General features: G+C 37.2%; 1 protein-coding gene across 6 annotated transcripts in view; it reads left to right on the top strand.

Annotated features, from left to right (window-relative positions):
* The window catches only part of RIC1 (RIC1 homolog, RAB6A GEF complex partner 1), a 141,500-nt gene that overhangs the window by 30,238 nt on the left and 92,929 nt on the right, over window positions 1-18,333 (top strand). For all 6 annotated transcript variants that reach the window (XR_006195934.1, XM_042913334.1, XM_042913333.1 and 3 more), the window contains exon 2: window positions 11,055-11,162. Coding sequence is in view for 5 of the 6 variants with exons in the window: in XM_042913334.1 (XP_042769268.1) it covers window positions 11,055-11,162 (108 nt within the window). In the remaining variant the exon portion in view is untranslated. The remainder of the gene's footprint in view (window positions 1-11,054; window positions 11,163-18,333) is intronic.

The raw sequence follows: 18,333 nt of genomic DNA, 5'->3' as shown, positions 1-18,333 counted from the left end.
GTTGGTGTCTGCCAGATTTCTCCACTGTAAAAAGTTACTGTCTTTTGTAGTTGAAAAGCAACTTGGGGGGACATCTGTGTATATCCTGTTTTTTCCTGATGCTTGCTTACTGATTTTAGCATCCATCACTGGATCTTGCCTGGAACTGTTATTATGCAGTGTTTACCTAAGGGTATTTCTCAGTGTCCTTTTAACTTGTACATTTAATAATTGGAATTCTAATGTAGGGAAGAGCAATCCCTTTGCTTTCATTTAGTTATTTATCTCTATATGGTTTCATAGATACTTGTGTGTTAAAATCCGGTACTGTAATTACTTTGTTTGAATTTTTTGCCGCCTTTAAAAAGTTCGTGGTTTACTTAATTTTAAAACTTATTTGTATGTCCCGGGAACAAGTCATTGATACAGAAATGTGATTTGCAAATTTTTTTCTAGTCTGTGGTAATTTTTTAAATTATATTTTTAGCAATATCTTTTGAAGAGAAACATTTTTTGTAAGGACCAATTTATCAATTTTATTATTTTTATTTTGTGAATCATAATTTTTAAATTTTATTTAAGTAGTTACTTACTTCAAGGCCACAGAAGATTTTCTCCTGTATTCCTCAACTTTTATTGATCAAGTTTTATGTAAGTTTCTAATGCCTCATGAGTTAATCTTTTTATATGGCACAAAGTATGGATTGGCATTCTTTTCTTCATGTGGCTTTTTCGGCACCATTTGTTGAACTGATCCTCCCCTCAGTGAATTGACTTTGCATCTTCTATTTCCCTTCTCTGTTTCTGGACTCTGTTTCAATGATTCTCTTTCGCTGATCTGTTTGTTTTGATGCTAATACCACAGTCTTGATTACTGTGACTTTATAATAGATCTTCAATTCAGGTAGCATAAGTTCTCTGTGTTACTTTTAAAAGTTGATTTGCTATTCTAATTTCTTTTTTAGACTCAGGCATCACTTCTAGATTGTTAAATTTCTAGTGGTTTCCCCAATTACATTTCTTCTCTTCATCCCTTGTAAATACTATCCAAGGTACTTTTGGTTTTGATTTTGAAACAGTTTAAAAACTTTATTGATAAGGGTTCAGATTCCACACTACAACTTATTTTTAAGAAACTACCCATTGTAGGGGTGCCTGGGTGGCTCAGTCATTTAAGTGTCTGACTCTTGATTTTGGCTCAGGTCATGATCTTGCGGTTTGATTGAGTCCCACATTGGGCTCTACACTGACAGCGTGGAGCCTGCTTGGGATCCTCTCTTTTCCTCTCTCCGCCTCTCTCCTGCTCGTGCTCACTCGTGTGTACGCGTGCTCTTTCTTTAAATAAATAAACAAACTTAAAATATTTTTTTAAATGTATAAAAAATAATAATAAAAGAAACTACCCCTTGTCAAGTTTTGGTGTAATATCAAAGAATATTTACGATTATTTAAAAAGTGCAACTATAAATGTGTAAGATTGCATTTTTTTGCATACTCGAATTAAAACAACATGTCACGACAGACAGAAGTAGCTGGGAGAATGAATCCAGCTGGATGTAGTTTATTATACTAGACTTTAAAGAGCTTGGTAAAATAGTACCAGTGTTTATCTTTTTGATTTAGAAATAAAATTATTCAAAAATATGATTATGTTAATATGCAAATGTTATCTTACTGTGATGCAAGCACTTGAGATCTTCCCTTTATAAATTTTAAGTGCATAATGCAGTGTTGTTAGCTATGGGTACAGTGTTGTACAGCAGATCTCTGTAACTTACTCAGCTTGCTTAACTGAAACTTTATGTCCTTGATTGGCAACTCCCCATTTTCCTGTCCTCAGCTTCCTGCAGCCACCATTTCTCTTCGGCACTATGAATTTAACTATTTTAGATACCCCGTATAACTGGAGTCATGTATTCTTTGTCCTTCTGTGACTATCTTTTTCCACTTAGTAAATGTCCTCAAGAGTCATACATGTTGTTGCATATTGTAGAATTCCCTTCTTTTTAAAAAAAGCTGAATAATATTTGTTACATGGATATGCCACATTTTCTTTATTCATTCATCAGACAATGACAGTTGGGTTGTTTCCATATCTTAGTTCTTTTGATAAATACTGAGGAGCAGGATTGCTGGACCAGATGATAGCTGTATTTTTAATTTTTGGAGGAACCTCTGTTTGCCATATTGGCTGCACCATGTTACATTTCCCTCATCAGTGTGCCAGGGGTTCCATTTTCCCCACATCCTTGCCAACACTTGGTGTTTTGCTTTTGTTTTGATAATGGCCTTCCTGATAGGTGTGAAGATATATCTTACACAATGGTTTTGATTTCCATTTCCTGATGGTGATTAGTGACATTGAACATCTTTTTATACCTGTCACTCATTTGTATGTCTTCCTTGGATAAACGCCTATTATTCAAGTCTTTAAATCAGGTATTGCTTTTTTTTGCTATTGAGTGATAGGAGTTCCTTCCATATTTTGGAAATTAACCCATTGTCAGATATATGGTTTGCAGATACTTTCGCCCCATTCTGTAGGTTGCCTTTCTACTTTGTTGATGCTTCCTTTGTAGAAGATTTTTAGTTTGATGTAGCCCCACTTGGCTATTTTGCCTTTTTGTTGCATATTCTTTTATTTCTATATCCATGAAATCATTGCCAAGGCCAGTGTCATTAAGCTTTTCTCTGATTCTAGGAGTTTTATAGTTTCAGGAGGGAACTTTAAGTCTTTAATCTATTTTGAATTGATTTTTGTGTATGGTATTAGATAAAGGTCCAATTTTGTGCATGTGGCTATTTAGTTTTTCCAGCACCAGTTGTTAATGAGACTGTACTTTTTCCATTGTGTATACTTAGAGCCCCCCAACGCTCCCCCACTTTTTTTTTTTTTTTTTAAAGGGGCACCTGGGTAGCTCAGTGGTTAAATGTCCAACTTCGGCTCAGGTCATGATCTCGCAGTTTGTGGGTTTGAGCCCCGAGTAGGGTCAATGCTGACAGCTCTGGTGGAGCCTGGAGCCTGCTTCGGATTCTTTGTGTCTCCATCTCTCTCTATGCTTCTCCCCCACTCTTGCACTGTCAGCACAGAGCCTGATTCTGGGCTCCATCTCACAAACCCTGAGATCATGACCTGAGTCAAAATCAAGAGTCAGATGCTTAATGGACTGAGCCACCCAGGGGCCCCTCTACTTAGACCCCTTGTGAAAGACCCCTTGACCTGTTCGTGGGGATTTATTTCTAGCCTGTCTACTCTGTTTCAGTGGCCTATGTTTGTCTTTTTTTTAAATGTTTATTCTTGAGAGACAGAGTGTGAGCGGGGGAGGGGCAGAGAGAGAGGGAGACACAGAATCCAAAGCAGGCTCCAGGCTCTGAGCTGTCAGCACAGAGACCTACCTTTGGCTTGACTTCATGAACTGCAAGATCATGACCTTAGCTGAAGTTGGATGCCCAAACGACTGAGCTGCCCAGGCGCCCCCATTGCCCTGTATTTGTCTTTATGCCAGTACCTTACTGTTTGATTAATGTAGTTTTGTAGTATATTTAGAAATCAAGAAGTGCGATGCCACTGGCTTGGTTCTTTCTCATGATTGATTTGGCTATTTGGTTCCATGTGAATTTTAGAGTTTTTTGTGATTCCATATGAAGTTTAGAATTTTTTTCTAGTTCAGTAAAAAGTACTATTCTGACTTTGATAGGGATTGCATTGATTTGGAGATTGCTTTAGGTATCAGAGACATTTTAACATTTAACAATAAATAAGATTGTTTTCCTAATTTCAGTTTTCAGATAGCTCATAGAAATTGATTCTTGTATGTTGATATTGTATCCTAAAACTTGACTGAATTCTTTTATTAGCTATTAGTTTATTTTTTTTAAGTTTATTTAATTTTTTTGAGAGAGAGAGAGGGAGAGGGAACATGTGCATGCACACACGCATAAGCAGGGGGTGAGTGCTGAGCCCAACATGGGGCTCAGTCCTACAAAGCATGAGATCATGACCCCAGCTGAAACCAAGAGTAGGATGCTTAACTGACTGAGCCACCCAGGCGTCCTGCTATTAGTTTCTTTTTAAGGGAATCTTTAGTGCTTTCTATATATAAGATGATATTGTTTGCATAGAGAGTTTTACTTCTTCCCTTCTGATGTGGATGTTTTTTATTTATCTTGCCTAATTCCTCTGGCTACGACTTCTAGTACTATGTTGAATAGAGGTGGTAAGAGTAGGCATCCTGGACGTGTTCCTGATCTCAGAGGAGAATCTTCCAATTTTTCACTGTTCAGTATGATTTAGTTATAGATCTTAAATGGCCTTATTAATGTTTGAGGCACTTTGCATTTTTATTTGTAGTTTACAAGTTTTTCTTCTGAAAGAGTGTTGGATTTTGTCACATACTTATTCACTTATTGAGATGATTTTGTGGGTTTTTTATCCTTTATTCTTACAATGCAGTGTATCACATTAATTGATTTTTATATGTTGACCCATCCTTGCATCCCAAGAATAAGTCAAACTTGCTTGTGGTGTATAATTTTTTTTTTTTTTACTATGCTGTTGAATTCACTTTTCAAGTATTTCACTGAGTATTTTTGCATCTATATTCAGAGATAGTGACTTAGGATTTTTTTTTTTTTTTCCAGTAGTGCCTTCATCTGGTATTTTGTATCAGTTTGAAAGTGTTCTTGCTGATTCAGTAGTTTGAGAAGAATTGGATTTAATTTTTCGTTAAATGTTTGGCAGAATTTGACCGTGAAGCCATCTGGTCCTGGACTTTTCTTTGTTGGGAGGTTGCATACTAGTTGCAGGTCTGTTCAGCTTTTCTGGTTCTTCATGATTCAGTCTTGATAGGTTGTATCTTTCTAGGAATTTTCCCACTTTGTCTATATTGTCCACAGCTGGCATACAGTTTGTAGTTATCTTTGTGATCTTTTGTATGTTTGTGTTATCAGTTGTAATGTCTCCTTTTTTATTTCTTTGAGTTGATTTTGAGCTTTTTTTTTTTTTTTACCTTAGTCTAGCTGAAGATTTGTCAATTTTATGTTCAGAAAACTTACTTTTTCCTCTTTTTACTGTTCTCTATTTCACTTATTTCTGCTCTAATCTTTATTATTTTCTTTCTTCTGTAGATTTTGGACTTAGTTTGTTCTTCTAGATCCTTGAGGTATTTAAAATTAGGTTGATTTTAGATCTTCTGTTTTAAGGTAGACATTTATCGCTTATAAACTTCTTAGTACTGCTTTTGCTATATCCCATAAGTTTTGTTATGTTGTGTTTTAGGTTTTGTTTCTATATATATACACTTTTTAAATTTTTTAATGTTCGTTTATTTTTGAGAGAGAAACAGAGCATGAGCAGGGGAGGGGCAGAGAGAAAGGGAGACAGAATCTGAAGCAGGCTCCGGGCTCTGAGCTGTCAACACAGAGCCCGACATGCAGCTCAAATGCACAAACCATGAGATCATGACCTGAACTGAAGTTGGACGCTTATCCAACTAAGCCACCCAGGTGATGCCCCTCAAAGTATTTTCTAATTTCCTTTTTGATTTCTTCTTTGACCCATTTGTTGTTTAAGAGTGTGTTTATCCCCCCCCCCTTTTTTTTTTTTTGCTATTTAGTTTCATTCCATTGTGGTCAGAGAAGATAGTTGGTATGATTTCAAGACCTAACGGGATCTGTTCTGGTGAATGTTCTGTGTACACTTAAGAAGAATGTGTATTCTGCTATTTGCAGAAAGCTCTGTATGTATGTCTTAGCTTCATTTGATCTGTAGTGTTGTTCAAGTCTTCAGTTTCTTCATAGATTTTGTCTCAGTGTTCTATTACTGAAAGTGAGATATTGAAGTACCCTACTATTTTATTGCTGTTTACTTCCTTATTCACTTTTGCAAATATTTGCTTTATTTAGATGCTCTGGTGTTACACCTAATATACTACTCTGTGTGTGTGTGTGTGTGTGTGTGTATGTGTTTATTTATAATTATTAGGTATTTCTGGTGAATTTATTCTTTTATCATTGTACAGTGTCTTTTTCCCCTTTTGACACTTTGACTTAAAGTCAGTTTTGTCTGATGTAAGCTATAGTCTCCTGTGCTCTCTTTAAGCTTACCATTTGCATGGAGTATCTTTTTCTATCCTGTCACTTTCAGCTTATGTATGTGCTTAAATCTAAAGTGATTTCTGGTAAGGAGGTCTAGTGGTGTTGAACTACCTCAGCTTTTGTTTGTTTAGGAAAAATATTATCTTCATTTTTTTTTTTTAATGTTTATTTTGAGAGAGAGAGTGTGCACATGGGTGGGGGGGGGGGGGGAAGAGAGAGAGAGAGAGAGAGAAAGAGAAAGAATATCCCAAGAAGACTCCATGCTGTCAGCACAAAACCTGACGTGCGTCTCAATCCCATGAACTGTGAGATCATGACCCAAGCCGAAACCAAGAGTTGGACACTTAACCATTTGAGCCACCCAGGCTCCCGTGTCCTTCATTTTTGAAGGACACTATTGCTGGATATAGTATTCTTACTTGGCAGCTTTTTTCTTTCAGCTTTTTGAGTATATCATCCCACATTCTTCTGGCCTGCAAGATTTCTGCTGAGAAACCCACTGATAGTCTAATGGGGATTCTTATACATGACAGGTTGCCTTTTTCTTGTGCTTTCAAAATTCTCACTGCTTTTACTTTTGACAGTTCGATTGTAATTTTTCTCCTTGTGTATTTCTTTGAGTTCCTCTTCTTTGGGTTTCTTTGGGCTTCTTGGATCTGTGTGTCCATTTCCTTCCTCAGATTTGGGAATTTTTCAGACATTGTTTTCTTGAATAAACTTTCAGGTAATTTTTCTTTCTTTTCTCCTGCTGTGCATATATTGGTCTGTTTTTAGTGTCCCATAAGTTCCTGAAGCTTGCTGCATTCTTTTTCATTTTTTTCCTTATTGGTCTTGTGATTGAATGATTTCCAGTGACCTTTATTAGAATTTGCTGATCCTTTCTTCTGCTTGATTTAGTTTTGTGTTGAGCCCCTCTCATGAATTTTTATTTCAGTTATTTTCTTCAACTTCATGTCTGTTTGATACTTTTGTATATTTTCTGTCTCTTGTTGCAGTCCTCAGTTGGCTCATTTGTTGTTGTTCCAGTCTCAGTGAGCATCTTTATGATGGTTATTTTGAATTATTTTTCTGGTAAATCATAGAGCTGTGTTTCATTAGGGTCTCTGGAGATTTATCTTCTTTCCTTTGTTTGGAACACATTAACTTGTTTCTTCATCTTCCTTGACTCTCTGTGTTGGTGTGTGTGCATTAGACAAAACAGTCACCTCTCCCAGTCTTCGTGGAATGGTCTTATATATTCAAAGACTGCCGTCCCCCCAGTCCACCCTGGCCAGAGATTCTGGTGGCCTCTCAAACCTTCATGCTAGTCCAACATGCTTCTTTTGTTTTCTGTGCTTCCCAAGTGTCTAGGGTATGCTGAATCCCCTCAGTGCACTGTAACAAATGGACTGAAGCCATTCCCCAGTCATCCTTCAGAAAAGTTGGATTGCCGTAAGCTCCATCCAACTGTTTCTGTCCACAGGGAGAAGGTGGAAGTTGTTTTTTTGGTTGTTGTTGTTTGTTTCTTTCGTTTTGTTTTTTCATCCACTTGCTCCTTGCTGAGCCAGGGGAAGGGCTGTGGCAACTCCCGGACCAAACTCTGTCTCTGTTCTCCTGACCTCCCTGGTGGCTAGATTATGCCAGGTTTCATCACGGCCTCAAGACAGACCCTCTTCCCTCCCTATGGACAGCCCCCAGAAAAGTTGGGGCACTGGACTTGAGGACTCTTTCCCTTCCCAAGAAGAAGCTGGAGGTGGAGGGTTTATCCTGTGTTGGGGGTAGGTGTTCTGGTGGGTGTAGGGGTTTGGGCATCCCAAATCTCCCTACCAGTTTTGATGAGTCTGATTCTGTATTTATCTAGCCTTCAGGTGCCTTTCAGTTACTTTCTAGATTTCTCGCCATAGGGAATTTTTGTTTGAATTTTTTGCTGAATTTATGTGTTTGTGGGGTGAAGGAGAGTCCAGGGTTTCCTACTCTCTCATCTTGCTGATGTCACTTCTCCCAAGGTACTGATTTTTAACTTTTAATTGATACTTGAAGAACAAACAACTGATGTCTAACAGTTTTAATGTATTTGGAATATTGCCAGCTTCTTGGAAACATTTGTATTTTGCTTTTAGGGATGAAAAAAGGGTTTTAAGGGAATGGTATATGTACCACTATGTTCCAAAGGCTAAAGTAAAAGAAGCTAGCTATAAAAACTGTATTCTAGTTGGTAAATTTATTTACTGTAGGAAAATACTTAGCAGTTCCAAACTACTCTAGTATACAGTAGAATTTAACAAAGAACTAAATTAATTGAATGAGATGATGACTAGAAAAAAGTTAAAAGTAAGGGAGAAGGCTAGAACTAACCACATTGTGCTTCATTGCACTCCTATGTTCCTGTCTACAAATATATACATATGTGTATACAGAAAAAAGTAGACATGTTTATTCATATATAGGTTAGTATAGGTATGTATGTTACCTACTGTGTTTGCTGTGAGGACGTAGAAGCAATGATACCCCACTAACAACAAGCATCTTGTTTCCAGATCTTGCTTTTTAAATATTATTCTCTAATAAAAATGGAACAGGTGTCCCTGGAAAAATGGCTGCTTCTAGGACAACAGCAGGAAAAGTATAAGATGACCCTTTGAGGCTTCTTATACTACTGGAAAGTGATATCCTGTTTTCTAGCACCATTTGATGAAAAGACCATGTGTTCTCCTTTGTATTTCCTTTGCCCCTTCGTTGAATGTCACTTGACTGTATTTATGTGAATGTATATCTGGTGCTTTCTATTCTGTTCTATTGAACAGAATATTTTCCATTCTTTGTTTAGTACCACATTGTCTTATTATTGTATCTTTATAGTAAGTCTTGGGGTAGCATCAAGTCCTTCAGCTTAGTTCTTCTCCTTCAGTATTGAGTTGACCATTCTGGTCTTTTGCTTGTCCATGTAAACTTTAGAGTCAGCCTGTTGATGTCTTTAAAATAACTTGCTGTGATTTTGATTTTGATTGTATTGAATCTGTAGTTCAAGTTGTGAAGGACTAACATCTTGACAGTATTGGATCTTCCCAACCATGAACTTGGAATATCCCTCCATTTATTTAGTTCTTTTAAAAATCTGTTCATCAGAATTTTGTAGTTTTCCTCACATAGGTTGTATACATATTCTATTAGATTTGTGCCTAAATAAATTTTTTTGGTTGCTAATACAAATGCTATTTTGTTTCTAATTTTGAATTCCACTTGTTCATTGCTGTTGTATGAAAAAGCAATTGATGTGTATATGACTATTGTATTCTGTAACCGTACTAATAATTATTATTTCTGTGTTATTTGTTGTTGGTTCTTTTGGATTTCTATATAGGCAGTCATGTCATGTATAAAGAAAGTTGTACTCCCCCCCCCCCCCAACCTGTGTATCTTTTATTTCCTTTTATTGTCTTACTACATTAGTAAGGACTTCCATTGTGACTTTGAGAAAGAGTGTGAGAGGGAGGTGCCTTTACTTTGTTCTGGATTTTAGTAGGAAAGCTTGTAGTTTCTTACCAGTGAGTATGGCATTAGTTATAGGTTCTTTGTAGGTATTCTTTGTCAGATTGAAGAAGTTCCCCTAGTCTTAGTTTACTGAGAGTTTTTATCATGAGCGGGTCCTGGATTGTCTCAAGTTCTTTTCCTGAATTTATTGGTACATTCATGTGTTTTTTCTTCTTTAGCCTGTAGATAGGCAATAGATTACATTAAAAAAAATAGATTACATTAATTGGTTTTTGCATTTGTTTTGAAAAATATTTAATGTTTATTTCTGAGACACACACACACACACACACACGCACGCACGCACGCACACAGAATCTGTAGCAGGCTCCAGGCTCTGAGCTGTCAGCACAGAGCCTGACGTGGGGCTCGAACTCACAGACTGCAAGATCATGACCTGAGCCGAAGTTGGACACTTAACTGACTGAGCCACCCAGGCACCCAGTTTTTGCATTTTTTAAAATGTCTATTTATTTTGAGGGAGGGAGGGAAAGAGAGCACTCATGAACAGGGGAGAGGCAGAAAGAGAGGGAGAGAGAGAATCCCAAGCAGGCTCTGTGATGTCAGCATGGAGCCCATCAAGGGGCTTAATCTCATGACTGTGAGATAATGATCTGAGCTGAAATCCAGAGGTGGGTGCTTACCCGACTGAGCCACCCAGTTGCCCTGATTTTTGCATATTGATCCAGTCTTGCATACCTGGAATAAATCTCACTTGGTTATAGTGTATAATTCTCTTATTTAAAAAAATTTTTTTTCAATATTTATTTATGTTTGAGAGAGACAGAGCGTGAGTGGGGGAGGGGCAGAGAGAGAGGGAGACACAGAATCTGAAACAGGCTCCAGGCTCTGAGCTGTCAGCACAGAGCCCGACATGGGCCTCCACCTCAGGAACCATGAGATCATGACCTGAGCCAAAGTCGAATGCTTAACCGGCTGAGCCACCCAGATGCACCATTGTGTATAATTCTTTTTAAACACTGTTAGATTAGATTTGCGAATGTTTTGCTGATAATTTTTCAGCTGTGTTCATGAGAGATATTGGTCTGCTGTTTTGCATTATTGTAATATTTTTGTTTGGTTTAGTTATTCGGCCAATTCTGACCTTATAGAGTTAGGAAGTATTCTCTGTGCTTCTGTCTTCTGGAATAGATTGTAGAGAATTTGTGTAATTTCCTAAATGTTTGATAGAATTAACCAGTGAACCCATCTGGGCCTGTTTCTTTTTGTTTTTGAAGGTGATTAGTAATCAACTCAATAACTTAAATGTGTGTAGTCCTTTTCAGATTGTCTTTCTTTTGGTTCTTTTTAGTTGATTTGGGCTAATTAGGGCTGATGACTTAATGTTATCTTTTATACACATTTAGAGTTACTAAAGTATTTTCAGAGTGCTCCATGATAAATTATCTTAAATTTGTTTTGTATGTATTTTTATGGGATAATAATAAAATAAATCTCTTTCCTTCCAGCCTAGTGTGTTAATTGTAACCTACAAGGAACCTGAAAAATCATCTTCTCAGTTTGGATTCTACAAACAAGCTGAATGGAGGCCAGATAGTACCATGATAGCTGTGTCAGTAAGTAGAATTTTCAACTTCAATAGTGTTTTTTATGAAATCATTACATTGCATTTAAATTTGATTCTTTTAGATGACTTCCATTTCGGTCTTTCCCACCCATTAGCATTTATCTTCTGTGATAGGAATTGCTATCCCGATTCTTCTATTCAGGGTACTCTTACGTATCTTTTTGTGATTCTTCTGCTTCCTCCCTTCCCTAAATTAAGCCTCCCTATTGGCCTCCCTATTTCCTGAGACACAACTATGTGGAAATTAGGACAGCTTGTTACCCTAAGTAGTCTCTAAGTGTTCAGCTGAAAGTAAGGGCTGCACACCTTATTCTTTTGTCTTTAGTCTTCTTACTTTCCTGTTTTGTCCTGGAAGTTTAATCCAAAATTTTAAAACTTTCATCTCTATTCACACAGTACTCCCAAATTTATGTTTTAAAGGCCTGTCCTCCATCTTTAAGGATGCCTCACAAAAATGATAACCTTTATGTTTTTATGTCAAACTAAATTTTCATATCCATTTCGATCTATTTTTGCATTTCTCCTCTGTTCGATTAGTGTGCTTTGATCTGGTTAATTTTACCCTTTCAATCTATGTTTTGTCATTGTCATCTCTTGGACTGTCATTATGACCTAATCTGAATTAGCCATCATATATATATATGGTTAATCTTTATTGAGCGTCTCCTATGTAAATACTGTGATAACCATTATACGTGGATCATCTCATTTAATTTTAAATCAACAGTTTGAAGTAGATACTGTTATTCTTCATAGTAAATGAAGTTATATTGAAGATGTGATTTTTTTTTTTTTTTTTTTTTTTTTTTTACTTTTTATTTATTTATTTTGAAAGAGAGCACTTGCACGCAAGCAGGGGAAGGGCACAGAGATAGAGGGAGAGAGTGAATCCAGCACAGAGCCCAATATAGGACTCTGTCTCATGAACCATGAGATCATGACCTGAGCCAAAATCAAGAGTTAGATGCTTAACCGACTAAGCCACTGAGTCACCACTTAGGAATTAAGTGTTATATAGATGGTGTATATCAGAAAGAAGGGATTAAATTAGGTATTTAGATTCTATTTACAGGCATAACTTCTGGTGTACTTTGCTTTATTGCACTTTACAGATACTGCATTTTTACAAATCGATTATTTGGCAATTTTGGTAATTATCACGATATTTCAAACTTTTTCATTATTATGTTTGTTATAGTGATTTGTGATCGGTGATCTTTTTGTTACTATTGAGGGTCGTTTTGGGTGCCATAAACAGTGTGCATATGAGATGGCAGACTTAATAAGTGTTGGGTGTGTGCTCACTGCTCTGGTGGCCTGTTCTTTCCCTGTCTGATCCATCTCCTTGGGCCTCCCTATATGAGAGACACAACTATATGGAAATTAGGACCGCTTGTTACCCTACAGTAGTCTCTAAATGTTTAGCTGAAAGTAAGGGCTGCACACCTTTCACTTTCAGTTGAAAGCTAGAAACGATTAAAACTTAGTGAGGGAAGCATGTTGAAAGCTGAGACTTCTTACACTAAACAGCCAAGTTGTGGAAGCGAAGGAAAAGCTCCCGAAGGAAATTAAAAGCGCTACTCCCGTGAACACACAACGGATAAGAAAACCAAAGAGCTTTCTTGCTGATGCGGAGAACGTTTTGGTGGTCTGGACAGAAGATGAAACCGGCCGCAGCCTTCCCTTCCGAGAAGCCTAACCCAGAGCGAGGCCCTGACTCTTCAGTCCCGTGAAGGCTGACAGAGGTGAGGAGCCTGCAGAGGACGAGTCTGAAGCGAGCGGAGGTGGTTTCGGGAGGTTTGAGGAAGGAGGCCGTCGTCCCGACGTGGAAGTGCAGGGAGGGACACATCTGCTTACTGCTTGGCGCGCTGAGTGTTTTCAGCCCGCTGTTGAGGCCTGCGCAGAGATAGAAACGATTCCTTTCAAAATATTGTCACTTATTGACTGTGCGTCTGATTGCACAAGAGTTCTGATGCAGTTGGACAATGAGATTAATGTTGTCTCCTGTCTCCTAACAGAACATCCATTCTGCAGATCAGAGAGTCATTCTGACTTTCAAATCTTATTGTTAAAGAAAAACGCTTCTTAAGGCTCTATCTGCCATAGATAGTGGTTCCTCTGATGGATCTGTGAAAAGTAAATTGAAAACCTTCCGGGAAGGAGTCACCGTCCTAGATGCCATGGGGAACATTCATGATTCATGGGGAAAGCTCCAAATACCAGCATTATTAAGAATTTGGAAGAGGTCGATTCCAGTCTTTCCGGATGACGTGGAGGGGTTCGAGACTTGAGGGAAGGAAATAGATGCAGCAGGGGAACTAGGATCAGAAGTGGGGCCTGATGATGGGACAGAACTGCTGTCATGTCATAAAATGTGAGCAGGTGAGGAGTTGCTGTTCATGGGTGAGCAAAGAAGGTGGTTTTCTGAGATGGAATCTACTCCTGGTGAGGATGCCGTGAAGACTGTTGAAATGACCATGAAGGATCTAGAATATCTCATCAGCCAGGTTGATGGAGCAGCAGCAGCAGAGTTTGGGAGGATTGACTCCGATTTCGAAAGAAGTTCTGTGGGCAAGATGCTATCAAACAGCACTGTATGCTGCAGAGAGAGTTTCGTGAAAGGAAGAGTCAGTTGATGCAGCAAATTCTGTTGTTTTATTTTAAGAACTTGCCACAGCCATTCTGACTTTCCGCAGCCACCACCCTGTCCAGTCAGCAGCCATCCCCAGCAAAAAGATTTCTAGCTGCTGAAAGCTCAGATGGTAGTTGGCATTGTTTTTAACAGTCAAGTATTTTTAAATGAAGGTATGTACACTGTATTTTTAAACATAATGCTATTGCAGGCCTAAATAACCACAGTGTGGAGTAAATGTAACTTTTATATGCCCTGGAATACCAAAAAATTCTTCTGAGTTGGCTTTATTGTGAAATTCACTTTACTGAGGTGTTCTGGAACTGTAGCTGCACTGTCTCAGAGGTATGCCTCTGTTCTTCTGCATTAACTTCTGTCTCTGCTTTCTGTCCTTCTTTTAGTCTGCTATATGATGCTGACCAGGTTAATCATTGGAAAATGGTCCACATGATCAAAATATTAAATAGTTCCTTCTGCAGACTACCAGCTACCTACCAAATCTACCTCCTGCCTATGTTTGTAAGGACAGTGAATTAAGAGTAGTTCAACATATTTCAATTATTTTAAAAAGTCAGAAAAAACATATATATATGTTTTTTAATTATTTTTTTATAATTTGTTTTTTATTTTTTACTTTTTTAATAAAAATTAAAAATGAATTAATAGATAAGGATTATTTATTTATTTATTTATTTTTAATATGAAATTTATTATCAAATTGGTTTCCATACAACACCCAGTGCTCATCCGAACAGGTGCCCTCCCCAATGCCCATCACCCACCTTCCCCACCCTCCCACCCCCCATCAACCCTCAGTTTGTTCTCAGTCTTTAAGAGTCTCTTATGGTTTGGCTCTCTCCCTCTTTTTTTTTTTTTTCCCCTTCCCCTCCCCCATGGTCTTATAATTTATTGTTAAGTTAGCTAACATACAGCGTATACACGGTGCTCTTGGCTTTGGGAGTAGATTTGCATGATTCATCACTTACATACAATACCCAGTGCTCGTCCTAACAAGTGCCCTCCTCAGTATTTCCCCCTCTCCCCCACCCCCCATCAACCCTCAGTTTGTTCTCTATATTTAAGAGTCTCTTATGGTTTGCCTCCCTCTCTGTAACTATTTTTTTTTTTTTTTTCCTCTGCTTCCCCCATGCTTCTCTGTTAAGTTTCTCAAATTCCACATAGGAGTGAAAACATAGGATACCTTCTTTCTCTGATTTCGCTTAGCATAATACCCTGCAGTTCCATCCATGTTGTTGCAAATGGCCAGATTTCATTCTTTCTCATTGCCAAGTAGTATTCCATTGTGTATATAAACCACAATTTCTTTATCCATTCATCAGTTGATGGCTCTTTCCATAATTTGGCTATTGTGGATAGGGCTGCTGTAAACATTGGGGTACATGCGCCTCTATGAATCAGCACTTCTGTATCCTTTGCATAAATACCTAGTAGTGCAATTGCTGGGTCATAGGGTAATTTTATTTTTAATTTTTTGAGGAACCTCCACACTGTTTTCCAGAGTAGCTGCATCAGTTTGCATTCCTGCCAACGTGCAAGAGGGTTACCCTCAGAAGTAATATTTTTGACAACTGAAAATTGTATGAATTTTATTTTTTATTTTTTAAATTGAGGTTTAGTTAGCATACAATGTTACATTTTCTGGTGCACAAAGTAGTTCGATTCCACACATATATTCTCAGTGCTCACCAGGATACATGTACTCTTCATCCTCTTTATCTATTTCACCCATCCTCCCCGCACACCTTCTCTGTGGCAGCCACTAGTTCTCTGTATTTAAGAGTCTGTTTTTGGTGTGCCTGGGTGGTCCAGTCAATTAAGTGACCGACTTTGGCTCAGGTCATGATCTCATGGTTCGTGGGTTCGAGCCCCGTGCCAGACTCTGTGCGGACACTTGCTCCGAGCCTGGAACTTGCTTTGAATTCTGTGTCTTTCTCTTCCTGCTCCTCCTCTGCTTGTGCTGTCACTCCCTCACTCTGTCTTTCAAAAATAAATAAATGTAAAAAAAAAAAAAAAAAAAAAGTCTTTTTTTGTCTCTTTTTTTTTTATTCATTTGTTTTGCTTCTTAAATTGTCCATATTAGTGAAGTCATAGGGTATTTATCTTTCTCTGACTTACTTTACTTAGCATAATTCATTCTAATTCCATCCATATTATGTATGGCAAATGGTAAGATTTCAGTCATTTTTATGGCTAATATTCCTTTGCACTTATATATGTATATACATAAATATGTGTATGTACACAGACACACCATATTTAGCCTTTCGTCTTGGGATGGATACTTGGGTTGCTTCCATAATTTGGCTATTATAAATAATGATTCAGTAAGCATAGCGGTGCATGTATCTTTTCAAATGAGTGTTTCCGTAATCTTCGGGTAAATACACAAAAGTGGAATTACTGGGTTAGATGGGAATTCTGTTTTTAATTTTTAAAGGAATGTCCACACTGTTTTCCACAGTGGCTGCGTCAGTTTGCATTCCCACCAACAGTGCATGATGGTTCCTTTTTCTCTACATCCTCACTAACAGTTACTTCTTGTGTTTTTGTTTGTTTTGCCTATTTTTGGTTTTACTGGAGGCTCAGGTGGCACATGACAGTTCACAAAATGGCTTCAGGGTAGGGGCTTTTTGTTTTTGATTCTAGCCATTCTCACAGGTATAAAGTGTCTCCTTATGGTTTTGATTAGCTTTTCCCTGATGATTACTCATGTTGAGTATCTTTTCATGTGTCTGTTTCATCTGTATGTCTTCTTTGGAAAATGTCTGTGCAAGTCCTCTACCCAGTTTTAATTGGATTACTTAGAGTTTTGAATTGGGTTGTAGAAGTTGAGGGGTTTTTTCTTTTTTAACGTTAGAGTTGTAGGAGTTCTTACGTATTTTGGATAATAACTCCTTATCAGATCGATCATTTGTAGAAATCTTCTCCCATTCAGTAGGTTTCCTTTTTGTTTTGCTGATGATTTGCTTCCCTTTGCCAAAAACTTTTTGTTTTGGTTTAGTCTCTATAGTTTAATTTTAACTTTTATTTCCCTTGTCAGAGGAGATAATCTGGAAAAATGGTTATTTGGCCAAAGTCAGAGAAATTACTGCCTATGTTTTTTTCCTAGACATTTTATGATCTCAGGTCTCATGTTTAGTCTTTAATCCATTTTGAGTTTGTTTCTTATGTTTTAAAAGTAGTATTATTCTTCTCTGTGTAGCTCTCCATCATCATTTGTCTTTTTCTCCATTGTGTATTTTCACCTCCTTTTTTAATAAATTGACCATATCATTATTGGTTTATTTCTGGCCTCTTTATACTGTTCTGTTGATCTATGTGTCTATGGGCCAGTACTGTACTATTTTGATTATTGCAGCTTCATTGTATATCTTGAAGTCTGGGATTGTGACCTCTCCATCTTTATTCCTCACTTTCAAGTTTGCTTTGGCTATTCATGGTCCTTTGCAGTTTCATACAAATTGTAGGATTATTTTTCCTAGCTTGGTAAAAACAGCTTGTTGATATTTTCATAGGTATTGCGTTAAATCTGTAGATTGCTTTGGGCAGTATGGGCATTTTAACAGCATTGTTTCTTCCAACCCATGAGCATGGAATATCTTTCCGTTTGTGTCATCTTCAATTTCTTTCATCAGTGTTTCATAGTTTTCATAGTCCAGGCCTTTCACCTCCCCGGTTAAGTTTAATCTTAGGTATTTTATTCTTTTTAGTGCAATTGTAAATGGATTGTTTTCTTCTTTTTCTGCTACTATATTGTTAATGTAGAGATATGATACAAATTTCTGAATATTAATTTAGCATCATGTGACTTTACTGAATTCATTTATCTGTTGTTTTGTAGTATTTTGGTAGTCTTGAGGGTTTTCTGTATATGGTATGTCATCTGCAAAAAGTCAAAGTTTTACTTTACTGTTTTGGGTTTTCTTTTTCTTTCTTTCTTTCTTTTTTTTTTGTCTGATTGGTATGGCTAGGTCTTTGACCACTATGTTGAATAAAAGTGGTGAGAGCGGACATTTTTGTCTAGTTCCTAATCTTAAAAGAAAAGTTCCATTTTTCCCAATTGCAAATGATGTTAACTGTGGATTTTTCATTTAAGGTCTTTATTTTGTTGAGGTATGTTTGGTCTAAAATTTTTTTGTTGAGAGTTTTTATTATGAATGTATGTGGTACATTGTCATATGCTTTTTCTCTGTCTTTTGAAATGATCATATGATTTTTATCTTTTTTCTTGTTAATGTGATGTATCACATTAATTGATTTGGGCATATTGAACCACCTTTGCTTCCCTGGAGTAAATCCCACTTGATGGTGGTGATTTTTTTTTTTTTTTTAATTTAAAGAAATTCCCTCTATCATTTCTTGTTGTATTCAGTTGACCAGTATTTTGTTGAAGATTTTTGCATCTATGTTTATCAGAGATAGTGGCCTGTAATTTTCTTTCTTTGTAATGTCTTTATGTAGTTTTAGTATCAGGGTAATGCTGCTGTTAAAGAGTAAGTTTGGAGGC

Source organism: Panthera leo, chromosome D4, assembly GCF_018350215.1.
Source record: "Panthera leo isolate Ple1 chromosome D4, P.leo_Ple1_pat1.1, whole genome shotgun sequence".
NCBI classification, from domain to species: Eukaryota; Metazoa; Chordata; class Mammalia; order Carnivora; family Felidae; genus Panthera; species Panthera leo.
The sequence above is the reverse complement of the archived record's forward strand: the minus strand, read 5'-3'. Positions and strand labels throughout refer to the sequence as shown.